The sequence below is a fragment of the Gossypium hirsutum genome, chromosome A02 (genome assembly GCF_007990345.1).
Source record: "Gossypium hirsutum isolate 1008001.06 chromosome A02, Gossypium_hirsutum_v2.1, whole genome shotgun sequence".
NCBI classification, from domain to species: domain Eukaryota; kingdom Viridiplantae; phylum Streptophyta; class Magnoliopsida; order Malvales; family Malvaceae; genus Gossypium; species Gossypium hirsutum.
This window is the reverse complement of record NC_053425.1, coordinates 106,452,790-106,478,546: the sequence shown is the minus strand read 5'-3', so window position 1 is coordinate 106,478,546 and position 25,757 is coordinate 106,452,790. Positions and strand designations below refer to the sequence as shown.

Sequence of the window (25,757 nt, the reverse complement as noted above, 5' to 3'; positions counted from 1 at the left end):
TAATTCCTTTGTATTATTTATATTTTAGAATAATTTTATTATAAATTCTGATTATATATATTTTTAACATAATGCTTAACATTTTCTTAATTCATAAATAAGAAGATAATATATTTCAGCGTATTCGAATCACATATTCATATCAATCGAATTAAAAGTTAAATCACAAATAAATTTATTATTAAAAAGATGTTTCATAATAAGGTTTAGTTTGGATGATGATACATTTATCTACGAAATACTATAAAAAATATTTAATATAAAGCAAAAAATAAACTAAACCTATCCTACCGTAACCAATAGCTTATTCAAACCCCACTTAAGTATACTTATTTTTCTTTATCTAACATCCTTCAATATTGATGTTTTTATCATATGATTTCAACCCAAAATTTTGTACTTATTATTTCAGTTCAAAATTCAAAAAAGAGATTCATCAATTCAATCATTTAAAACCAAAATAAATCAAAAGTTACCATCAAAAAACGAAAAGAAAAATCCACAGCCAAATCCAAAATTCCGCCATGGCTGCTTTCTCCAATACTTTAATTTTTTTTTTGGCCTTTGATAGCTCCAATTCCAATACACCACCACTCAAAGTTTTTCACATAAGCTGAACAAGTTGGTCCCTCCTCTTACCTAAAAAGACAAAAGTTCTTCCACAGCTCATACCCCGCATGCTCTCTCTTTTTACAAATCTTGAAAAACAATTTATTAAATTATACAATTAGATTCCAATTCTAAGCCAATCCCAGTAAATTACCCAATTTTTTGTTTTTCCCTTTTTTTTTTTTTGCTGTCATTTTCCCTCACCCTCCCTCCCTCCCTCCCTTACCCTTTACCCTTTACCTTCATTTTGCTTCTTTTTTCCCCAAATTTGAACAACTCTTCTACTCCCTTTTGTTTAATCAGTGAAAACCCAGAAAAAAATGCCACCACCCAAGGAGGTTGCTGGTTTTCCAAGCGAAGAAAATGATGAAGACCAACAGTATTCTTTTGCGGTGGAGTATACCGGTCCTCCGGTGACGTACGATATTCCACGGGCTGTTCCAATCAACGTCGAGAAAATCCCAGTTGCGGCTGTTGTTTCTAAGGTACCCCTTTCGAATACTGAACTACATATACCGGTTGTGCCTCCAATTTTAGCACCGGATCGTAACAAGTTTTCTAAAGAATTGCTTCTTCAACCAACTGTTTCACCAACTTCGGTTATTGCTTTTGAAGAAAGGGTTTCTGAGGATACGAATAATTGTTTGTTATCTGGGGAGTTGAGTAGCTATGAGTCTGGGGAGTTAGCTGAATTGATTATTAATAATGATAGTTCTTCGAGGGGATTAGCAGCGGTTTGTTCTGTTAGTAATGAACATTCGAGTAAGCTTGATTCTTGTGATAGCTTTGATAAATCAAGGGGAAGTTCTTCACGAGCTAGGATATCAAATGATGATGATTTGAATCAAGCTGATTGGGGTTCTAACGAGTCTGTTTTGAGTTTGGATTACCCGTCTTCGCGTGTTTCATCGCTTAAGACAGGGGATTGTAATAATGAGTCAAATGGTGATGTTAGGAGGCCTCAGGTTGTTACTTTTCGAGATATTGAATCGGACGATGGACTCGACGAGGACTTTAGTCAAGATGAGGTGCAAGCTCAGGTTGTTAGAGTTAAAAGAGAGCCGCAAACAAAAGGGAAGAAAGGGTCATGTTATCGATGTTTTAAAGGGAATAGGTTTACTGAGAAGGAGGTTTGTATTGTTTGTGATGCTAAATATTGTAGTAATTGTGTGCTTAGAGCTATGGGGTCTATGCCTGAAGGAAGGAAATGTGTTACTTGTATTGGATTTCCGATTGATGAGTTGAAACGTGGAGGCTTGGGAAAGTGTTCTCGAATGCTTAAACGTTTGCTTAATGATTTGGAGGTAAGACAGATAATGAAGGCTGAAAAGTTGTGTGAAGCAAATCAGCTGCCCCCTGAGTATATTTGTGTGAATGGTCAAGCTCTTTTGTATGAGGAGCTAGCTATATTGCAGAGTTGCCCTAACCCACCCAAGAAGCTAAAGCCCGGAAACTATTGGTATGATAAAGTATCTGGTCTTTGGGGAAAGGTGAATATGGGATCTTTCTAATGACTTTGTTCATTGGTTTCTTTGCTAGAATTCATTTGTATTATTAGGAAACTGATGATTCTTCTGCAATTCACAGGAGGGACAGAAACCTTCGAAGATAATTAGTCCCCATCTGAATGTTGGTGGTTCTATCAGGCCAGATGCTAGCAACGGAAACACACAAGTTTTTATAAATGGACGAGAAATCACAAAAGTTGAACTTCGGATGTTGCAGGTTTAAATTTCTAAACACCTAATGTTGTTTAGATGGTCACTATTGTGCTAGATTATCAATGACAATTTTGGTGAAACATTGCAGTTGGCAGGGGTTCAAGTTGCAGGCAACCCACATTTTTGGGTGAATGAGGACGGGTCATACCAAGAAGAGGGACAAAAAAATACGAAAGGATATATATGGGGAAAGGTATATAATATATGCATATATCAATATGCACTTTGCATTTATATGTTTTCCTTTTTTTGGATGAAGATAGTTCTATTAAGCATTCGTTTATCATTCAAATTTAATGTAGGCTGGAACAAAGCTTGTCTGTGCTGTATTATCACTGCCTGTTCCTTCTAAATCTTCAAATTCTTGTGAGGAGCAACTGAAAAGCATGACCAGCAGATCTGTTCCTGACTATCTTGAGCAGCGCACATTACAGAAAATTCTGTTGGTTGGATCTACTGGATCTGGGTCAAGTACCATATTTAAGCAGGTAAATAAATTATTGGGAATCACATCTTAACTTTCATTGATTTGTAGTTGTACTTGTGCAGAGAGCTTTTCATCGCTAAAACCGCTTGTATAAGAACCTCACATTCTTTATGTGCACACAAAAAGATATTTAAGTGCATCAATCAAATTTATTTAACCAGCGTATGGGTCTCTTTATGTTTGGGGTATAATCCTCTGCACACAAAGAGATATTTAAGTGCATCAATCAAATTTATTTAACCAGCGTATGGGTCTCTTTATGTTTGGGGTATAATCCTCTAAAGGTTCTATAGAATTTATATATTTCTGTAGTTGATACACCATAGTTTTACGGAGATAATAGTGCGAATAGACTCTCAGGGATAGTCTGTTACAACATTTATGATTCTCAAGTTCATGGTGTAGGGAAATTTTATATACTTAATTGTGAGCATAGGAAATTGTCCCTGAAATTTTATGCATCTTTGATTTCAGTGCTTTTGTTTACCATTGTGCCAGCATCCAACTCATTATTGATCTTTTAAATGAAATGGATTGTTTCAGGCAAAGATTCTTTATAAAGATGTACCATTCTCAGAGGATGAGCGAGAAAATATTAAGTTGACTATCCAAACCAATGTGTATGGTTATCTTGGCATCCTTCTTGAGGGCCGTGAACGTTTTGAGGAAGAGAGTTTGGCTGAAATGAGGAAAAGGATAAGTTCCAAGGAAACTGAACCTGAAGGTGAGGCTGTGTGTTGATTTTATTCTCGAAATCATCCTTCTTACCTGCATATGCATCGATTTGTGAATGTATATGCATGTTTCTGCCGTCATTAAAGGACAATTACTTTGGAAGGAACAAGCTTATTACACCTAGAAATTAGTTCATATCCCTTGTTGGATGTTCAAATATGACAATGTTTATGTTTTTGATAGACAACTTCTTTATGAGTAACTTCTCTATATATGGATAATTATGGATTTAAGTCTAGATTTTCTCGAAATTTTGCAAGGCAGGTTAGCATTTCATATCCAGCATGAGCATAATGAATTGATTAATAGCATTTCTATTTGAACCATCTAATTATTTCTTTTTTCGTGTTTATTAGCAGGTAGTAGTGATGGTGCTGACAGCAAAACTATCTATTCCATTGGCCCGAGGCTCAAATCATTCTCTGACTGGCTTCTGAAGACTATGGTGTCTGGCAATTTAGAAGCCATTTTTCCAGCTGCTACTCGTGAATATGCTCCATTAGTTGAGGAGCTGTGGAAACATGCAGCCATTCAGGAAACTTACAACAGGAGAAATGAATTGGAAATGTTACCCAGTGTTGCTAGTTATTACCTCGAGCGGGTAAGATTATGGTTGATGCAGAAGTTATTGTTTAAATTTGTTGTAACTTCTCAGAGAGCATTGATTTATATATATAGCTAGGTTTATGTATCAGAATAATGAAGGTTACTTGAACATATTACTAGTTTCAAGAATAATACTCCTTTTATCTTTCCAACTTGTTGCCTATAACTAAATTAGTCCTTGATGTAAATTTAACGTTCCACTAGCTTCCATGACGAATTGTACCCTCAGAATGTGGTTAGAGACAAACATTTAATTGACACAAAAGGAGAAGTTGCTGACTTCTTTGTGTTTCATTTTGAAGTGTATGGTCCGTAGATTTGGTTTATTTAGCAATACACTTGCCTTCTATCTAGGCTAATCCCTAAAGTTATAGTGACCTCTTAAACTGGTCTATCATTCTTAACACAGATCTGTCAAGCAATCTCAATTTGCACTAATAGTTGCACAGTTGCACTTGTATGGCACTACATTTTGTATTGAGCTTTTATGCCAGATTGTCTCTATGATCAGTGCTTGTCTTTTTTAATTATTTTGTAATACCTTTTTTTTGCTACTCTCCAGGTTGATGAGATATTGAAAACGGACTATGAACCTTCAGATTTAGATATCCTCTATGCTGAAGGTGTTACTTCTTCCAATGGTCTTGCCTGTGTCGACTTTTCTTTTCCCCAATCTTCACCCGATGAAAATATCGACACTGCTGAACAGCATGACTCATTGCTCAGGTTGGTGCCAATATTGAGTGCACATTTATGCTTTGCTTGGTAGGAATAATGGAAAGAGGTAAGGATGAAATGCATGTTAATCTAATGGCCAACATTAATGACCATTAGATTAACAAATTCTCCCTTTCTTACCAAGCAAAGTCTTAATCACGTGCTTTTTCCAATGAAGTTTTCTGCATGTGATGAGGCTGTAGTTCTTGTTGATTGCTATCAACCAATTGGTACTTAAAAATCACTTCTTATTTTGTTAAACCAGTGTACTCTGTGCTGATCTACAGTGCCTATTGAATTTTAAAAACTCATTAGGCTATTGTGGAGTGTCTTTTATCCTTAAAAGTCTGTTTTGGATCTCAGGTACCAATTAATTAGAGTGCAAGCAAGAGGCTTTGGAGAAAATTGCAAGTGGCTAGAGATGTTTGAAGATGTTGGGATGGTCATCTTCTGTGTTTCATTGAGTGACTATGACCAGTACTCGGCTGATGGGACTAATAAGATGCTACTGAGCAAGAAATTCTTTGAAACCATTGTTACTCATCCAACATTTGAGCAGATGGACTTCCTTTTAATACTAAACAAGTTTGATATATTCGAGGAAAAGGTAGAACGGGTACCATTGACTCGATGCGAGTGGTTTGATGATTTTCATCCCCTGATCAGTCGTCATCGTACAAATACAAATAGCAACAGCATTAATAATAACCCTACCCTGGGACAGTTAGCTTTCCATTATGTTGCTGTCAAGTTCAAGAGACTTTATTCTTCACTCACTGGCCGGAAGTTGTATGTTTCACACGTGAAGGGACTGGAACCCAACAGCGTTGATGCTGCACTTAAATTTGCAAGGGAGATTCTAAAATGGGATGAAGAGAGAATCAACTTCAGCTTAAGTGAACACTCATTTTACAGCACCGAAGCAAGTTCCTTCTCTCATTGATGTCTAATTTCCGGGTCAGAAAAGGTCTCTTTTTTGGTCATCAATGCCAGTGTACAGTGTCATGACTCATGCTATGGTGCTTTATTAGGGTATTAGAATACAAATTATAATGGAATATATAGTGAATCTCCATTTCTTATACAGTGAGACCAGATGTATTTTTGTAAAATGCTTTGTCTAGTTTCTTCCTCTGTACACAATTCATTACATTCATTTGTAATATATGATGGAAATGCAGGGTTCAGTGATTTGCTAATGGCTCTTCAAGTATGTTAAAGATGCGCTAATTGCAGCAATCACTTCAGAGTACCTTATTATGACTGCTAAGGGTCACCTTTTCTATTTACAATTAAATGAGAACAAATGTCCAATATTACAACAAAGCATTTTGTGAAAAATGGTTGTATTGTTGGCTTTTCTTGAATGAAAAAGAATTGAACCAATGCGAACCCAAATACTCTTCGATGATTTGTGAAGAGCAACTTGATTCAAGGGAATGTTTATTTTTCAGTCATCCATGTAACTGTACCGTGTCTGCTCTTCTGTGTTCAATAAAATGTTTTTTAAGTGCCCAACCTCGTACCATCATTTGTTCATTCAACGGCCCGAACTGTTGCTGTACGTACCGCTTGCTATCATCAATCAGTTTAAACCATTCTTTGAGAATTAAGTCCGAGGAATCACTAGCCTTTGTTGTGCTTTCCCACATGCTTGAACGGAGTGCCTTGCGAACATTGCAAGCCTGCAACAACACAACATTTAGCCACCAGCAATAAACATAAGCTTGTGAGTACATGTGAAACTTAATTCCTTTCACCTGCAATAATCCCATTATAACATCAGCCATGCGAGCTCCTTCACGTATGCAAAGAAGGATCCCTTGCTAGAGTTTCGTACAAGAACGAAATGAAAAGGAACAAAAGGCACAAATGAGATCTTTTCATGTAAGCACCATAGTGAAACACAGCTAGTAAAGATTGCATTGCATATGCACCTCTCTAGTTTTTGCTAATCCTCGGTAGAAGATTTCCGTGCATATGAAATAATGATCCTCGTTACTTACAGACTGCATTGTCATCACCGATAACTTGGATAATTGGGCCTTGGGATTCAAGCACCCTATTCTGATGCGCAATGGCTCTTTGCCTAATCCAAATGTTTCATCCATGGTTACCAGCTCAGGTAAATGGTGAATAAAAGGTAAACCATAACCATGAAAAAACCTTTACCTTTGCTCCACATAAAATTGATTTCTTCATCTTTACTCACTTCTTCAGGTGAAGGTACATATCCGGATGAAATCCATGAATCAATTATAATTTCCAATCTATCCTGAATGTTGGTAAAGAAAAAGAGAGAACCAATTAAGAAACCCAGAGACTAAGACAGGAAAACAGAAACTCTCTTTTCAACTGTCCGCATGCTCTAAGGAATGAACATCGAATAAGGTGTCTTGAGACATAAGGGTCATTGTCTCTAGACAAGAACCCCATAACAAGTTTGAAACAGGGAGGCATATATCGAGACATGGCTTCACTGTCTCGAGACAACCCTCCATCTTGATAGATTGAGTTTGGATAACTGGATTTGTATCTTGACTCTGTGTTTTGACCTCGTAAGACCCTGGGCCACTTTACGTGGGTCCATTTGACCTTATATACGTGCATAATGTATAACTTACGGATTATGCCATGCTTGTCCATTTAACTCAAGGAAAAAGAATGATAATAGTCTGAGTTGCTCTGGGAACAGAATGTGACATCCTACATTTGGATCCCCCATAGGGGTCAAGTGTGAGGTGCCACATTTTAATGGTATCAGAGCAAATACGTGTGGATTCTTTTATTTCTTCAGAGTAACAACTTAAATATGAGAAAGCTGAAAATGTACTCAAAATAAACATTCTACCTTAGTTAAGGTCTGCAGATGGACATGCTTCAGACCTTGATATATTCCAAACAGGTCAATTGCTGAGAAAATAGGGTATAGAATGAAAGGTAGTCCAGTTTGCAGCCTAGCGTAATTGGGACAATCAAGAAAACCGGAATTAATTTCCAAATAGAATGAGTTGAACGATCAAGCATAATTATGCACTAGTAGAAACAAATTCATCTAATATAAGGCTTTAGACAAGCATGAGCCTAATCAATGGTACTGAATTGCCGTTACAAATGAGCATGTCCAAAATAGCAAACAGTGAAACCGGTATAAACCATTCATTGTTTCTTGAGCAACATCATTGAAACAGTAGAGATATTAAAGAGTATAAACCTTTGATTGTTCTTGAGCAACATATTCAAGATAGCAGCAAGCATGAGTCCAAGGTTATCGAAACATACTGATTGAATCTGAAAACAATTCCAAGGATCAGAGCATTTTCCACACAAAAAGTATCAACCATGCAATGAATTTGAAGGACGAACTGTAACCTGTGACTTTGCAGAAACTTCAGCAAGGTTATCAGCTATTGCAAAGCTTCGATGAATGGGAGGCTGCTCATTCATGGTGGAAAACATTAAAACACCAAAGCATATAACGTGAAAAAAATCCCAAGACTGAGATGATGAAAGTTAAAAGATGCTACACTTAAATGAACACCGAATCCTTACGCTGGTTGCCATATAGCATGCCAAACTCATTTGTTTTGTAATGTTGGCCAATGACGCGAGAAGCAAGAATTGGTGAGGAAATACCGGAGTGAGCAGTTCAACTCCAATGCTAAAAGTGAACAGCATCGAGGTTGTAAACCTAACTCTCTTCAAACGAGATAAGACTACAAATAGTAAGATACTCTTCAAACGAGATAAGACTACAAATAGTAAGATAACTGGTAACCGCAAAACTGTGATTAAGAAGAATCATAATAACATGAGCACGAGCCAATTACCTTCAAATTGGTATCGAAAGCAGATGCCAAACTAGCTGTATAAATACACCTGCTTAATCGTCCAAGTCCATCCTTCAATACCCAGTTAAGTGCAGCAGCTGACGTAAGTGAACGAGAATACCCGATTCCTATAGCCCGAAACATTGCCTGTTTTCACCACATTCTGTCAAAAATAAGTTAAATACAGTTTTGTGAAAATTACAATCAACGTCTAACAACGAGAAGATGCAAATGTATAATTTTTTTCTCCTTAAACTGTCAAAATCCAATGCATAATATAACCATACAGTATAACATTAACATCAAAATTCCAAAAAAAAAAAGACGAAAAATTCCACTTAAAATTTTGCATTCAAAAAAAAACTAAATATTCCATTTACCTGAGTAGCAAGAACTTGAAGGGCAGAGCTAAAAACCCTGTGCAAAAACTTCCACTTCACATAGCCTATATAATTTTCACTGACTTGCTTAGGAATAAAAAAGTTCCTAATAGCCAAGCTTGAAGCTTCAACCACCTTATCCAAATCGAAACAAAACGGCACCCGAGAACCTCTGCCTTCAACGCCGTCGCCATCAACACTAAGCAACCTAACACGACTCCCATCCCAAAAGTACCTCGAAACTTTTCCGTGCCTCTGTATCACTACCGGGAGCTTGACCGGGTTAGATGGCCGAAACCCATCGTTTGCACCCCCTTCAAGGTCGAACGTGATTTGGGGTCTTAGCGAATTGGTCAAAGTTGGAATTTTTGAGGACAATCTGGAGGTTTTGAAAGCAGGGTTTTTTGTGGATTTCCATGGGAGTTGGAAATTATGAGAAGTTGAAGGTTTGTAATAAATAGTGGATTGCATGAGAAATCGGGGACAATGAAATTTAGGGCTTTCTAACGATTTTCCCACCAATTCTTAGTGTATTTTAAGGGGTGGGGATTGGCTGGGAATAGGGGAGGGTTTAGGGTTTAAGAAAGAAACAGAGTTGATAAAGGATAAAGGTAGTTACACTATAAACCGCATACTTATTTTTGGACTAAAACGAAACGTTTCAATTCAAGGTGCTTTGGGAAAGAATTCAGCTCCTAATTTAGAAAGAATTAATCTTTTTATTAGTGTCATTTGACCAAGTTAAATTATTTACTTGAATTTCAAATTTAATTTTTAAATTTTTTCATATCTTTAAAAAATAAATTTCGCTAGTACATTTATATTAGAATTTCTTTAATGTAAACTCATAGTGTTTGTAAGTCATATTGCACTCCTCCTTTGGTTGGAAGCTTTAAAACGCTCTCCACATGTATGTACAAAGAAGGGTAATAAAATGCTATAGCATATCTCCAATACAATGAGCAGAGAACATCAGCTGGATGATAAAACCTGTCCCAGAGGCAAAAGCAGCCATAAAGGACTGTCATCATCAGGGTGATAGGGGCAATGGTTGAATCCAACCAGTGGCAAACAAGTGCAACAGAGAAAATCAAGCCTACAAAATGAAGGCATCAGCTACTAGATCCGAAATGAAGGCATCAGCTACTAGATCCGAAAACATCCGTATTGGTGTGTTTATTTCAGTAGCAACCAAAGCTGTGCTCTCTCCGACAACGAATAAATTGGTCCCTAATTCACGAAATGCTACAATGGAAAATGAGAACCAAGAGTGATAGCAAACTAATTTTACAGGAAAATTGCACCTTATTGAGGTGAAATGTTCATCAAGACAGCATCAGTAGCATGTTATACAGTCATGACTAAGGAAAACATTCCAACATAACTATTCAGCGAATCAAACACATCGATCTGACTGGTTGGTATCTTGGATTGCTTCATTCTCTTGTAAAGCTTTGATAGCTTTGACTTGCCTCTTCTAAGGCCTTACCTGGAGAACTGATATTTGACATCAAAATGTCATCCAAGGTTTCTCCCGAGGCATCACAGTTATAATCAAGAAGCAGATTAAACATATCTTCTTTCTCATTCATCAAAGCAGATTTGGTTCCAATCACCGAGCTTTCATGGAGTTCAACTTGTTTCTCTCTACTATTATCAGCTGTTTTTCAAGAACAAAACCCAACCATTAAACATATATATATATACAAATCACATGAACAATGAATATAGATTATATATATAGTACTGAAACAGATCCTAGTTACCCAAAGATGAGTCTTTGACAGCCTGCTTCTTATAAATGGTTACTTTCATTGAGGTTTCAGCAGCCATAATCAGTTCAAAGACACAACTATCACCGACTTCTAACTTATTATCATGAGAAAACCTACGCCAACCACTACCGAATATTGCATTTGCCCCTGTACTTTCAATCTTGTGCTGACAATATATTACTGGCCATGATTTTCCATTTGAAAGGAGAAGTATGGCCTCTTTGTGCATCTTTGCTAGATATTTCCTAGCAAATATCACTGGTATATTCTGTTCATACAAAGACACACATGGCATTATATCATCCGCATGGTGGAGTTATAAGAACTTTGAAATGGCTAGCAGGTTTCAATTGAAACACTCACCATTCTACGTGAATATGATGGCTGTAATACACTAATAAAAAATGGATATTCAGATTTGAAGGCACTAGCTACTTGAAAAGCTTTAGCTTTTTCGAGAGCAGTCAATGTTTCTGAGCCGCTTGGACTTGCATATGACTGATCCTTCCGTTTCATGGGACGAATGATATCAGTTGAAGATAATGACTGATAACACTTTGTATGCGGGCCTTGGTAAATGACTACATTGAAGGATTTTTCGATGCTATTTATCAGCTCGAAGGCACAAGCATCACCGACTCGGATATTGTTATCATGTACAAAAGTACCCCAACCAGTCAGTAGATATGAAGTTCGCTTTTTCCCTATTTGATTGTTCTTGAAGGTAACAATCCAAGTTTTCCCACTTGAGTTACAAAGAGTTATAGAACAAAGCTCTTCCATCAAATGTTTTCTCACAAAGTTAGCTGGTATGGCCTGCACAAAACAAAATTGTGAAACAAGCTTCGACTTTTCAAGCAACAGAAATGGAAAAAACTTAAATATTAGTGAAGTAATGGGTTGAAACAGCATGCATATGGTCTAGCGGAAACTTAATTGATTGCTTACCAGTCTATATCCTTTACTGTGACTGAGACCAACATATGATGGTTGCATGACAACCAGGAAAAATGGGTTCTCGGATTTGAAAGTTTTACTAGCTCTCTCAAGAGCATCATCCTTTTCATGAGGCTTCAATTGTTGAATTATACGATGTCTAGTGCTTTTATCATCATTTCTAGCTGGACATCCTTCATACCTAATTTGTTGAGCTAGGAATTCGGACTTCCCATTGCACTCGATTTCGGTTTTGATAGCTGAATTAGTACTGTGCATCATCTTACAAGGCTGTGGACATGGCATTTGTGATTTCTCTCTCAATTTTCTGCTTGTAGAGATGTCCTCTAGGTTCTGTGTAGAGTCATCATCTTTGGATTTGTCAATATTGGATCGTCTATGAATATGATTATATCTGGTGTATGGATATAGGATCTCTGTAGCAGTCCTATCAAAGATGACTACATGGAAATTGCTATTCCCATCATATCTAAAAACCAAAAGATGCCCAAACTCCAGAGAGTAATGGTTTGACAATTCTAGCCAGCCATTTTCAAACCATATTTTGCCATTACATTTCGTCAGTTCCACCTTCCATACTTCACCAGATGGGACACTCAGCATTGCTGGGCTTGACATGCTATTTCCATGATTTTTCACAAACTTTCTGGGAATGCCCTGAAAAGGAACTCTTATCAATGTATGCAAATATATATACAGTAAAATACAATGTCCTACAACAAACTGATGTTTTTCTGCTATGAACTAATTACTTAACAGATAATAAAAAATTATAAGATAAAAGAAGAATAGTTTTGGAAAAATACTTACAAGTTTTCCATTCTGGATAGTGTCTTGGAGAATTATTTTGAAAAAGTGAGGTGAGTTGCTTATAAACTTTAAATGGTCATTGCCTTGCTGGTATGAAGAAGATGCCATGCTTGAACGGATAAAAGGAAGTAATAACTCGAAATACGGGTTGATGGTTTCCAGGGACTGCTGAATGGGTTACTATACTATGAGAGTTTCTGCAAATAATTGTCTAAAAACATAAAGGAGATAATTGAGTAAGTTATCCTCCATTATTTCTCATATCTACTTAAAGTACAAAATGGTCAATCTGTCAGAAGTAATTAATACAATTTTACTGATGACTATCAGCTATAGGCTGTTATATTCAGTGTTTCTAGGCTATTGGGAAACTATAGAGCAGGTTCATTAATGACCAACGTTTGTATTTGCTTTCACAGCTTATGTTTTGTTTTGTCTTCTTCCTCTTTCAGTCATTGAAAACAAGGCTAGGATCTCCAACTAAAAGCAGATAACATATCTGTCAAGCACTAATACGAAGCTTTCTTAAAGGACTTTCCAGTATCAACTGAAAGATTACATCATTTACAAAATGAGGTTACTGGAGTTACATGGTCACACCATTTTTTCTCTTACCTTACAAGAGAGACTGGTAAAACACAATCAGACAACCTATCATGGCCATCTTCAACAACTAGTAAACAAAAGAGTGTGAGATAAATTACAAAAGTTTAAGGCATGATGTGCTTTGTCAATTGCCATAGCCATTTCTAAAAAGGAGCAAAACTGTCTTCTTTTTTCCTTTTTCCAATGCTGCTTTTTAGCATTTCATTGCTGGTCAAAGAGTAAAAGAGACTCATCCTTCAGCTTCATGTTTCATGCAGAGCCTTGGGTTTTAACTTGCTTGCACATTCACCAGCTTTTATCCAGTAGGTCTAATTTATTACCAATTAGGTCCCATTAATGACAAGCCAGGTCCCATCATCAATCGGTATTTTTTATGTTTTGTGTCTCAGGAATGGCAAAAATGAGTCAGTGTTGCAAAATACCTGAGAAACATAAACATTGGAAAAAAATTTCAACCCATCAGACACAAAACTTTCAAGGTAAATTGTAGGTGATAATAAAAATCATCTGGTATATAACAGATGATGACCCCCTGAAATAAACACTTCTAAGGAAAACATTTGAAAATAAGAATACAAAGATGAGATATATATATATAAACAAATCACATGGACAATGACTGTATATAGTACTGGAATGGATACCACTTACCCAAGGATGAGCCCAAATTTTCATCTTCAATAGCCTGCTTCTTATAAATGTTTACCTTCATTGAGGTTTCAATGCCCCCAGTCAGTTCAAAGACACAAGCGTCACCAACTTCTAAATTATTATCCACAGCAAACCTATGCCATCCATTACAGAGGAATACATAGGACCATTCAAAACGCGGGTCATATATTACTGGCCATGAGTTTCCATCTGAAAGGAGATGTATGACTTTTTTGTGCATCATTGTGAGATATTTCCTAGCAAAATTCATTTGTACACTCTGTTCATACAAACACGTCAGTTCAGTCATTTATTCAAAGGAGATGAAGCAAAACAAAATGTTTTTAAATAATTACTTCAACATTTTAAGCCTTTTCAAGTTGCATTGTGTCATCTGCATGAGTTAAAAGTGTTGATAAGTTAAATTAAAAAGGGGTTGAAAAGTCAAAAATGGTGGGAGGTGCAATTGGCACCGAAAGAAAAAAATAATTGGCAAGTTGTTTAAAGTTGAAAGGGATAATTGCAATTTTGGTCCCTAATTTTTTAGGCCATTTGCAAGTTAGTCCCTGAACTTCAACTATAAATAGGCCTAACCATTTCTCATTTCAACCATCCCAACCAATCTTTCTCTCTTAGTTTTCTCTCTTCTCCCATTTGAGAATTCTTAAGGAATTCTATTTGTTTGTAATACTTTGGAGATAGTAAAGTTATCATCTGGTGTTAGTGCCCGAGGACGTAGGTATAATTTACCGAACCTCGTTAAAACTCTTGTGTTCTTTCTTGTCCTATTTTTCTTTCAATATTTGAGGGTATAATAGTAGTATTTAATTGTGCTATTAAATTACTATAGAAGGGATATTCTGTCTAAGGAAAGACTTGGTATTTAAGAGATCCATGTGATCCACCTCTCTTCCCTGGGAATTGAACTTTGTGTGATTTTTTAGTACAATAATTTACACGCTTCCGACCCTATTGGAACAACAAGTGGTATCAAGAGCCGAAGGTTAATCGTAGTATGCTCTGTGGTTGCAGTTTAAACTGATCTTCCACATCAGAAAAGATTTCCTTAGGTATATTGAAAGATTATGGAGAAAATGGTCGGTGTAGGAGCTTCAACATCGTCCATGTGGACAAGACCGACAATTGCAAATGCAAGATTGGCCGTGGAGATCTTTGATGGCACGGGCCATTTTGGTATGTGACAAAGTGAGGTTCTAGATGCCCTTTTTCAGCAGGGTCTAGACATTGCCATTGATGAAGAGAAACCAGATGATGTACAGGAGAAAGATTGGAAGACGATCAATCGGTTGGCATGTGGCACAATTCGATCATGCCTTTCTCGAGAGCAGAGGTATGCTTTTTCAAAGGAGACTTCTGCAAATAAGTTGTGGGTGGCACTTGAAGAAAATTTTTTGAAGAAAAACAGTCAAAATAAGCTCCACTTGAAGAAAAGACTGTTTCGCTTCACATACGTCCCAAGTACCACAATGAATGATCACATCACCAAATTTAATTAGTTAGTCACTGATTTGCTGAATATGGATGAGACATTCAAAGATGAAGATTTGGCTTTGATGCTGTTGGGGTCACTTCCTGAGGAGTTTGAGTTCCTAGAAACTACTCTACTTCATGGCAGGAGTGATATATCTCTGAGCGAAGTCTGTGCGGCCTTATACAGTTATGAACAGAGAAAGAAGGACAAACAGAAAAACTCAATCAGAGATACAGAAGCTTTAGTAGTCCGAGGTCGTTCATACACTCGGAAGAAAACTCAAAAGGGGAGATCAAAGTCAAAGTCCAGACTCGGGAAAGATGAATGTGCTTTTTGTCATGAGAAAGGCCACTGGAAGAAAAATTGTCCAAAGCTGAAGAATAAGGGAAAAGCTGCTGTAGATGCTTGTGTTGCAAAGCATGATACTAGTGACTCTGAACTATCACTGGTTGCATCATCATCATCGTTCCATTCAGATGAGTGGATATTGGATTCGGGTTGTACCTATCATATGTCCCCTAACCGGGAGTGGTTCTCTGATTTAGTAGAACTAAATGGAGGAGTTGTTTATATGGGCAATGACAATGCCTGTAAAACTGTTGGGATAGGTTCAATCCAATTAAAGAATCAAGATGGATCAACCAGAGTTCTGACTGATGTTCGGTACGTGCCCAGTTTGAAAAAAATCTCATCTCATTGGGAGCCTTGGAATCCAATGGTTCAGTTGTTACTATGAGAGATGGGATTTTGAAAGTGACATCTGGCGCACTTGTGATATTGAAGGGCATCAGGAAAAATAACTTGTATTACTACCAAGGTAGTACAGTTATTGGAGCAGTCGCTGCAGCTTCCGGTAACAAAGACTTGGACTCAATGCAGTTGTGGCATATGAAGTTGGGACATGTCAGCGAAAAATCCTTGCAAATTCTGGCAAAGCAAGGATTGTTGAAAGGTGCAAAGGCTTACAAATTAAAATTTTGCGAGCATTGTGTTCTGGGAAAGCAAAAGAGAGTGAAATTCGGTACTGCTATCCATAATACAAAAGGTATTTTGGAATATGTTCACTCAGATGTGTGGGGGCCTTCCAAGACACCTTCATTGGGAGGAAAACACTACTTTGTTACTTTTGTTGATGACTTTTCCAGAAGAGTTTGGGTGTATACCATGAGAACTAAGGATGAAGTGCTTAGAGTTTTTCTTAAATGGAAAACTATGATCGAAAACCAGACTGGCAAGAAAATCAAGCGGCTTAGGACGGACAATGGAGGGGAATATAAAAGTGATCCGTTCTTGGATGTGTGCCAAGAGTATGGTATTGTTCGACACTTCACAGTTAGGGATACACCACAGCAGAATGGATTGGCAGAGCGTATGAATCGAACATTGCTGGAGAAAGTTCGATGTATGTTGTCCAATGCTGGGTTGGGCAAGCAATTTTGGGCTGAGGCTGTGACATACACTGGCCATCTTGTTAATCGTTTGCCATCATCTGCATTAGAAAGAAAAACTCCTATAGAGGTATGGTCTGGAAAACCGGCTACAGATTATGATTCCTTACATGTGTTTGGAACCACTGCATATTACCATGTGAAGGAGTCAAAGTTAGATCCGAGGGCAAAGAAAGCTCTCTTTATGGGAATCACTTTTGGAGTGAAGGGATTTCGTCTTTGGTGCTTAAGCACAAAGAAAATGATCTGTAGCAGAGATGTTACCTTTGATGAATCTGCCACATTGAAAAAGGTAGCAGATAAAGATATTCAGACGAGCAATACTCCACAGCAGGTGGAGTGTACTCCAAAACAGGTGGAGTTTGAGCAGATGGGGATTTGCCTAGTTAATAAGTCTAATTCTCCAGCCACAATGGAGGAATTAGAGGTTGAAGAGGTTCTGACCCAAGAACCACTAAGTACACCAGAACCAGTTGCAGTTGCAAGGCCACGGAGAGAAATTCGTAAACCTGCTCGATTTACTGATATGGTGGCCTACGCCCTTCCCGTTTTTGATGATATTCCTATCACTTATCAAGAAGCAATGCAAAGCTTAGAAAGTGATAAATGGAAAAGCGCCTTGGATGAAGAAATGCAGTCTCTCCGGAAGAACAATACTTGGGAGTTGGCGCAATTACCGAAAGGTAAAAGGGCAATCGGATGCAAGTGGGTATTCGCAAAGAAAGATGGATCTCCTAGCAAGAAGGATATTCGCTACAAGGCAAGATTGGTAGCTAAAGGCTACGCTCAGAAGGAGGGAATTGACTACAATGATGTATTTTCCCCTGTTGTGAAGCATTCCTCCATTAGAATTTTGTTGGCCTTGGTAGCACAGTTGAATTTGGAGCTAGCTCAACTTGATGTTAAGACGGCTTTCTTGCATGGTGAGTTAGAAGAGGAGATCTATATGACTCAGCCAGAAGGATACACAGATGCTGGTGGTAGAAATTGGGTTTGTAAGCTTAACAAATCGCTATATGGATTGAAGCAATCCCCGAGGCAGTGGTACAAGCGATTTGATAGCTTTATGAGAAGGCAGAAGTACACAAGAAGCAAATATGACAATTGTGTGTATTTGCAGAAGCTGCATGACGGATCTTTCATTTATCTACTCTTGTATATTGATGATATGTTAATCGCTTCGAAGAGCCAAAATGAGATAGATAAGCTGAAGGCTCAGTTGAATCAAGAGTTCGAGATGAAAGATCTAGGTGAGGCCAAGAAGATTCTCGGCATGGAGATAAGTAGAGATAGACAGAGAGGCAAGCTTTGTTTGAATCAGAAGCAATATCTGAAAAAGGTATTACAATGTTTTGGTGTAAATGAAAACACAAAACATGTAAGTACCCCACTTGCTTCTCATTTGAAACTTAGTGCTCAATTATCTCCGAAAACTGAAGAAGAAAGAGAATATATGGCGAAAGTCCCATATGCTAATGCAGTTGGGAGTTTGATGTATGCGATGGTGTGTACGAGGCCTGACATTTCACAAGCTGTTGGAGTTGTGAGCAGGTATATGCATGATCCTAGAAAAGGACATTGGCAAGCTGTGAAATGGATTCTACGGTATCTTCGAAAAACCGTAGATGTTGGTTTAATTTTTGAACAGGATGAAGCACTTGGTCAGTTTGTAGTTGGATATGTTGATTCTGACTTTGCTGGTGATTTAGATAAACGTCGTTCAACTACGGGGTATCTGTTTACTCTTGCGAAAGCCCCAGTGAGTTGGAAGTCTACCTTACAGTCTACAGTAGCTGTGTCTACTACAGAGGCAGAATATATGGCAGTTACAGAAGCTGTTAAGGAGGCTATTTGGCTTAATGGATTATTGAAAGACTTGGGAGTTGTTCAAAGTCACATTAGTCTATATTGTGACAGTCAAAGCGCTATTCATTTAGCGAAAAATCAAGTCTATCATTCAAGAACCAAGCATATCGACGTAAGATATCACTTTGTGCGGGAAGTCTTTGAAAAAGGAAAAATTCTACTTGAGAAGATTCCGACAACAGATAATCCCGCAGATATGATGACCAATGTGGTAACAACAATCAAGTTTAATCATTGTTTGAACTTGATTAACATCCTGAGAATTTGAGCACCTTTAGGTGTATGGCGCTCGAGAGAGCATTTGGAGGCACTACAAAAGATAGCTTTATCAAATTTGGGGAGTTGAAGGAAGTGTGTGAAGATGTGATTATCCTAATCAAATCTTCAAGGTGGAGATTGTTGATAAGTTAAATTAAAAAGGGGTTGAAAAGTCAAAAATGGTGGGAGGTGCAATTGGCACCGAAAGAAAAAATAATTGGCAAGTTGTTTAAAGTTGAAAGGGATAATTGCAATTTTGGTCCCTAATTTTTAGGCCATTTGCAAGTTAGTCCCTGAACTTCAACTATAAATAGGCCTAACCATTTCTCATTTCAACCATCCCAACCAATCTTTCTCTCTTAGTTTTCTCTCTTCTCCCATTTGAGAATTCTTAAGGAATTCTATTTGTTTGTAATACTTTGGAGATAGTAAAGTTATCATCTGGTGTTAGTGCCCGAGGACGTAGGTATAATTTACCGAACCACGTTAAAACTATTGTGTTCTTTCTTGTCCTATTTTTCTTTCAATATTTGAGGGTATAATAGTAGTATTTAATTGTGTTATTAAATTACTATAGAAGGGATATTCTGTCTAAGGAAAGACTTGGTATTTAAGAGATCCATGTGATCCACCTCTCTTCCCTGGGAACTGAACTTTGTGTGATTTTTTAGTACAATAATTTACACGCTTCCGACCCTATTGGAACAACAAAAAGAACATGGGATGGCTAGCAGGCTTCAAATGAAAAACTCACCAATTTATTTCCATGAACATACGATGGCTGTAGGACAACAACAAAGAATGGATTTTCGGATTTGAAAGCACCAGCCATTTGAAAAGCTTTAGCTTTTTCGAGAGCAGTCAATGGTTCTGGGCAGCCCTGACTTGCATATGATGGAGCCTTGTGTTTCACAGGTGGTTCTGAGGAGCTTCGACTTGCACATGTCGGAGCCTTCAGTTTCACCAGATGAAACACATCAGTTGCAGCTAATGACTGATGACCGTTTGCATGCTGACCTTGGTAAATGACTACTTTAAAGGATATATCGATGCTATTATTAATCAGCTCAAAGGCACAAACATCACCTACTTGGTTATTGTTTTCCCTTGCAAAAGTACCCCAACCAGCTACTAGATATGAAGTTAGCTTTTTCCCTATTTTTCTTTGCTTGAACGTAGCAATCCAAGTTTTCCCACTTGAGTTGCAAAGAATTACAGAAAAATGCTCTTTCATCAGATGTTCCTTGACAAAGTTGCATGGTATGGCCTGCACAAAAGAACATTGAAAAACAAACTTCAATTTACAAGCAATATAAATGAAAACACATGGGATCTAGTGGGAATTCAATTGATTGCTTACCAGTTTAAAGTTTGTGGTGTGACCAAGAGCAACATATGATGGTTGAATGACCAGAAGGAAAAAAGGGTCAGATTTAAAAGTATTACGAACTCTCTCAAGAGCCTTAAACTTTCTTGTGTTTTCAACTGTCGAATTGTATGATGACTTGTTCTTTTATCACCTTTCTTCCCATTGCACACAGTTTTGGTTTTGATAGCTGAGTTAGTACTTATCATCATCTTATGAGACCGAGGACATGGCGACTGCAGTTCCTCTCTTATTTTCCTGCTTGGAGAGATGACCTCTAGGATCTCTGTAGTGTCATCATCTTCAGATTCCTCGATATTCTGCTCCAGAATTTCGTCTGATTGACTATGGTTATCCCTGGTGTATGGATATTGCATCTCTGAAGCTAATATTTGATGACAATTTGCATGCTGGCCTTTGTAAATGACTACCTTGAAGGATATTTCAGTGCTATTTATTAGCTCAAAGGCGCAAACATCATTGACTTGGATATTGTTATTCCGTACAAAAGTACCCCAACCAGTTTGTAGATATGAATATTAGTTTTTCCCCATTTGACTTTGCTTGAAGTTAGCAATCCAAGTTTTCCCACTAGAGTTGCAAAGAGTTACAGAACGATGCTCTTTCATCAAGTGTTCCCTGACAAATTCAGTTGGTATGGTCGGCAATAAAAAAATTAAAGAACAAACTTCAACTTTGCAAGCAATAGAAGAGAAATACTTAAAACATTTTGCTCATTTCTGTCATACATAGGATCCAGTGGGAACTAAGTTGATTGCCTACCAGTCTACACCTTTTATCATGACATGGGTACATGGCAACCAGGAAAAATGGGGTTTCAGACTTAAAAGTAATACTAGCTCTCTCAAGAGCCTTAACCTCTGCATGAGCCTTCAATCGTTGAATCCTACGATGACTTGTGCTTTTATCACCTTTTCCATTATGTCCAAATTGTTGAGCTGACTTCAAATTACATTCGGTTTTCATAGCTGAATCAGTACTTCTCGTCATCCTAATTGACTGCGGACATGGCGATTTGTATTTCTCTCTTGTTTTCCTGCTTGGAGAGATGTTCTCTAGGATCTGTATAGAGCCATCATCTTTGGATTCATTGATATTCAGCTTCAGAATTTCACTGGACCGGCTATGATTATTTCTGGTGAAGGGATATTGTATCCCTGAAGCACTCTTATCAAAGATGATTACATGGAAATTGCTAGTCCCATCATATCTAAAAACTAAAAGGTGTCCAATGTCCAAAGAGTAATGGTTTAAAAATTCTAGCCAGCCATTTTCAAGCCATATTTTACCATCAGATTTTGTTAGCTCTACTTTCCATACTGCACCAGACGGGACACTGAGCATTGCTAGGCTTGGCATGCTATTTCCATGGTTTTTCACAAACTTTCTGGGAATTCCCTGTAGAACAATTTTCAGCAATATATGCAAATACTTATGTATATAGCAAAATACAATGTCCAAGAACAAACTGTTGTTTTTCAGCTATGACCTAATTACTTCAGAGATTATCAAAATATCAGATAAAGACAGGTGTTAGGAGAATGCTTACAAGTTTTCCATTCTGTATAGTGTCTTGGAGAATTATTTTGAAGAAATAAGGTGAACTGCTTATAAACTTTAAATGGCTATTGCCTTGCTGGTGAGAAGAAGAAGCCATGCTTGAATAACTCCAGAATGAGTCTTTTAGAACTAACACAAAACAAGCTCAAAAAGAAGTAATATCTGGAAAAATAGGTTGATGTAGTTTCCAATACGATGAGCGTTTCTACAAATAATAGACTAACATAAACATAAACTTAAGGAGATTGCTGAGTACTTCATCCATCATCCTTTCATATATCTACCTTCATAATAAACTGCTCGTAAACCTATATTTCAAGCGTAATTAATACAAATGTAATCATTATTAGCCATTGCCCTATTAAATTCATTGTTTACGGGCTCGAGAAAACTGTAGGGCTGATTCATTTAATGACCAAAGTTAGTATTTGTCTTTCATCTTCGTCTTTAGCCATTCAAAACAAGGCTAGGGTCTCCAATCATAGACAACTTATCTATCTGTCCAGCACTATTAATTAAGCTAAATATTGTACTGATTAAAACAAAAAGAAGGAAAGAGTTGAATTAAAAATATCGAATCTTCATTATTGTCAATGTGACATGGAATCAAATCTTTAGTCTAAAGCAGGAAGTAAGGTGTAGACAAAAACATAATGATGAAGCTTTCTTAAATCGTTTCCAATTTCAACAGAAAGATTAGATCATTTACAAAAAGGAGTTCCTGCACTTCCATGATCAAACTATTTTTTTTTCTTACCATCCAAGCAAAAGAGAGACTGGTAAAAACATGATCATACATACAACCCATGGTTGCCACTTCAACAATTTGATACAAAAGAGTGGTAGAGAAATTACAAATGATGGTATGCTACTACTTTTTAACTTACATTTGCTCACTTGTTTCTTTTCCTATTATTTCCATCTCCAACCTTGCAAATAATCTTTAAGTTAATGACATTACCAGTATTGGGAATGTGCTGAAACAAGAGAGTATCTCCAAGTTCTAGCTTGTTTTCTTGCACAAACTGTGACCATCCTGCACCTAGACGAACTTGTGATTTTGCATCAACTATGGTGTTTAACAGCCACTTCTTACCCTTTGAGTTCTCTATCATGGTGCTCGGTTTCTCTGCCAAGCCCATTTCTTTGGCAAAACTGGTTGGAACAACCTGAAATTTAAGAGAACATATCTAATGAAGTTGAAAAAGAAAACATCATTGAATTGAGAATTAAAATCAAGTGGTTGTTCTTACAGCAGAGTACTTCTGGTATTCCTTCAAAACCATTACAAATGAAGCCTTCTTTGGGGTCAACTCTGATACAATCTCATCATTTCCAATGCTTACACCTAAACAACCGTGGATGATTGAAATGAAGCGATGAAAAGGTAAATATATATATATATATATATATAAGTTAAAAGACCTTTGGTTCTTTTGGAACTTGGAGCATGTTCTGTGCTTGATGGTTCTTCAATTTGCTTGCAAGGCCTAACTCTTGGTCGCTTAGCAGCAGGGCTGGTGTTCTTCACACTGGCATCTGCTTGTTTGTTTCGTCTCCCACGGTTTCTATATCTATCCTTGTTAACAATCTGTACGTGGACTAAATTGCCTGTACTTGGAATGTGCTCAAACAAAAGGGTATCTCCAACAACTATTTCGTTTTCATGCAGAAACTGGGACCATCCGCCACCCAAACGAACCTGTTTTCCACACTCGGTGGTGTTCATTGGCCACATCCCACCTCTTGGCCCCTTAATCAACGTTATGGATTCCTTTAACAAGCCTGTTTCTTTGGCAAAACACCTCGGGACACACTGAAATTTAAGAAACATTTAAATATTTATAAAGTATAAAGTAATGAACTGCGTTGAATAAAGTAGTTATTCTTACAGCAAAGTATTTATGGTATTTCTTCACCACCATTACAAATGAAACATGCTTACGGGTTACTTCTGTTATAGACTCAACCTCTTGGTTAACACTTCTCGCACCTAAACCATGCATGAAACATTGAAATGATTAGTGAAAAAAGGGGATGGGTATGAAGGGCTTCACATGAAATGAAATGAAAAGGCTATCCCACGGTAAACTGCTTTTGGTTTCTTGGAAACTGAAGCACATTTTTGGCTTGGGGTATCTTCAATTTGTCTATTAGCTAAAGGTGGTAGGCACTTTCGTTTCTTAGCAGCCAAAATGATGTTCTTTGGACATGCAGTTCCATTATAAATGAGAACATCAAACGTTGAAGTATCAACCAAAAAGAAAACCAGAAAATCCCCTATTTCCAGGTCATGATGTTTCACAAATTTTGACCATCCACTGTTGAAAAAGTAGCTTCCTTCTTCAACCATGACTCTAACTCGCCATGAATTCCCTGAGTCAGAATACAAGGTGAACATGGTGGGCACATTTCCTTTCAAAACGTACTTCACAAAAGCTGGTGGAATTCTCTGAAAAAAAATGAAAAAAAGAAGACAGCATTTAATAATTATATACATAAACTAGAGCCATTAAGAAGCATAAATGGCTGTTAATAGGATATGAACTTACCAGCTTGTTATCAAAGTCTCCTATCAAAACCTTGAAGAAAGAAGGACTTCGTTTTGGTTTCCTAGTCATATTCAAAGTTTTACATTAACTGCTACAATTCTCATTTGCTTTGCAACTTTGGATTCTCTCCATTTATATAGTTGTTTGACGTGAAGTTGTAGATTAGCAGTCAAATGATTTCCATCACATTAGCTTTTTTACGCCGCCAGAGCAGGAAAGATCATGTATATGTCAGCAAATCAGAATGCAGATGATGATCTCACACGTAAATGCTATACAATCAGCCCCAAGATTTTCTTTTTCATTTTTTATACTATTGAATTGTTTTCCATTTTCTAAAAAAATCAATTGATTTGATGTAAGCTTAGAGACAACTGCTCCAAGAAAAAGTAACCATTAATCCCATTTACCTGAGTGCAAGAACTTGAAGAGCAGAGCTAAAAACTTCCACTTTACAGTTTACACAGCTCATATATTTTCACTGACTTGCTTGACAATAAAAAGGTTCCTAACATCCAAGCTAGAAGCTTCAACCACCTTATCCAAATTGAAACAAAATGACGTCCCACTGCCGGCTCCGCCGTCAACAGCAAGCAACCTGACACGAATTCTATCCTGAAAGTACCTTGAAACTTCTCCGTACCTCCGTATCAATACCGGGAGCTTGCCCGGGTTTGATCATACCTCCTTCAAGCTCGTACATGATTTGGGTTCTTAGTGAATTGGTCAAAGTCAGGATCTTTTACCATAAGTTGGAGGCTTTGAGAATTTCCATGGGAGTTGGAAACCATGATATCTTAAATTTTTGTCATAAATCGTGGATTGCATGAGAAATTGGGGACAGTTAAATTTAGGGTTCTCTACCGATTTTCCCTCCAAATATCAACGTTGTTTAGGGGCTGGGGATTAGTTAATGGGAGGTTAAAATCCATAAAGCTGGAGATACCTGGCGCTTACTGTTAGAGTAATAGTTGGTTATTGCTGTTAAGTCTGTTGATATCAGTTATTAACAACAGTTAGTTAGTAGTTTCCCTTACTGTTAGCAGTTACTGACTGCATGCTGTTCTATATAAGATGCACAGCTTCTCCTCAAGAATGTAATTTTTTCTGTATTCTCTTGAAGTAATATCAATATTTTCCATCATTCGTCTATAATCTTAACATGGTATCGGAGGTCCATGTTTGCCTGGCGTAATCTCTCATGACTTCTCCTCCCAATTCTTTTGATATTCACTCGGCTACTCTAGCAATGTCCTCTCTTCCAAATGAAGTTGTTGACAGTCGGTTTTTCTCTACTAAGAAGATCAGTG

General features: G+C 37.3%; 6 protein-coding genes and 1 pseudogene across 8 annotated transcripts; 1 reads left to right on the top strand and 6 right to left on the bottom strand.

Annotated features, from left to right (window-relative positions):
* The first annotated feature begins 452 nt into the window (after window positions 1-452).
* LOC107944479 (extra-large guanine nucleotide-binding protein 1) lies at window positions 453-6,068 on the top strand. 2 transcript variants are annotated; one of them, XM_041080658.1, is made up of 8 exons: window positions 453-2,099; window positions 2,197-2,334; window positions 2,419-2,523; window positions 2,633-2,818; window positions 3,361-3,541; window positions 3,912-4,153; window positions 4,721-4,884; window positions 5,239-6,068. In XM_041080658.1, the coding sequence occupies exons 1-8, from the start codon at window positions 930-932 to the stop codon at window positions 5,816-5,818; spliced, it is 2,766 nt and encodes a 921-aa protein (XP_040936592.1). In that variant the 5' UTR covers window positions 453-929; the 3' UTR covers window positions 5,819-6,068. The 2 variants fall into 2 exon arrangements, with proteins under 2 accessions (XP_040936592.1, XP_040936588.1); XM_041080654.1 differs by having other exon boundaries at window positions 503-2,099; window positions 3,909-4,153.
* A 20-nt stretch (window positions 6,069-6,088) lies between these two features.
* On the bottom strand, window positions 6,089-9,704 carry LOC121209652 (protein root UVB sensitive 4-like; annotated as a pseudogene).
* A 311-nt stretch (window positions 9,705-10,015) lies between these two features.
* LOC107909341 (B3 domain-containing transcription factor VRN1) lies at window positions 10,016-12,846 on the bottom strand. 2 transcript variants are annotated; one of them, XM_016836823.2, is made up of 5 exons: window positions 12,628-12,846; window positions 11,809-12,474; window positions 11,224-11,676; window positions 10,852-11,128; window positions 10,016-10,745 (listed from the first exon to the last, which is right to left on the bottom strand). In XM_016836823.2, exons 1-5 carry the CDS (start codon window positions 12,733-12,735, stop codon window positions 10,522-10,524), a joined length of 1,728 nt encoding a protein of 575 aa, XP_016692312.2. In that variant the 5' UTR covers window positions 12,736-12,846; the 3' UTR covers window positions 10,016-10,521. The 2 variants fall into 2 exon arrangements, with proteins under 2 accessions (XP_016692312.2, XP_040936580.1); XM_041080646.1 differs by having other exon boundaries at window positions 11,809-12,463; window positions 12,628-12,769.
* A 5-nt stretch (window positions 12,847-12,851) lies between these two features.
* Window positions 12,852-14,195, bottom strand: LOC121209650 (B3 domain-containing protein Os06g0112300-like). The gene is made up of 2 exons (XM_041080649.1): window positions 13,885-14,195; window positions 12,852-13,655 (listed from the first exon to the last, which is right to left on the bottom strand). Exons 1-2 carry the CDS (start codon window positions 14,192-14,194, stop codon window positions 13,639-13,641), a joined length of 327 nt encoding a protein of 108 aa, XP_040936583.1. The 5' UTR covers window position 14,195; the 3' UTR covers window positions 12,852-13,638.
* Window positions 14,196-19,675: 5,480 nt separating this feature from the next.
* On the bottom strand, window positions 19,676-21,992 carry LOC121212172 (B3 domain-containing protein LOC_Os12g40080). Its single transcript, XM_041084489.1, has 4 exons — window positions 21,885-21,992; window positions 21,098-21,733; window positions 20,395-20,745; window positions 19,676-20,215 (listed from the first exon to the last, which is right to left on the bottom strand). Exons 1-4 carry the CDS (start codon window positions 21,990-21,992, stop codon window positions 19,676-19,678), a joined length of 1,635 nt encoding a protein of 544 aa, XP_040940423.1.
* A 519-nt stretch (window positions 21,993-22,511) lies between these two features.
* LOC121209648 (B3 domain-containing protein REM13-like) lies at window positions 22,512-24,338 on the bottom strand. Its single transcript, XM_041080641.1, has 4 exons — window positions 23,788-24,338; window positions 23,321-23,711; window positions 23,149-23,243; window positions 22,512-23,064 (listed from the first exon to the last, which is right to left on the bottom strand). The coding sequence occupies exons 1-4, from the start codon at window positions 23,899-23,901 to the stop codon at window positions 22,789-22,791; spliced, it is 876 nt and encodes a 291-aa protein (XP_040936575.1). The 5' UTR covers window positions 23,902-24,338; the 3' UTR covers window positions 22,512-22,788.
* LOC121212169 (B3 domain-containing protein Os01g0723500-like) lies at window positions 23,949-24,919 on the bottom strand. The gene is made up of 3 exons (XM_041084488.1): window positions 24,858-24,919; window positions 24,448-24,508; window positions 23,949-24,347 (listed from the first exon to the last, which is right to left on the bottom strand). The coding sequence occupies exons 1-3, from the start codon at window positions 24,917-24,919 to the stop codon at window positions 23,949-23,951; spliced, it is 522 nt and encodes a 173-aa protein (XP_040940422.1).
* Window positions 24,920-25,757: the final 838 nt, after the last annotated feature.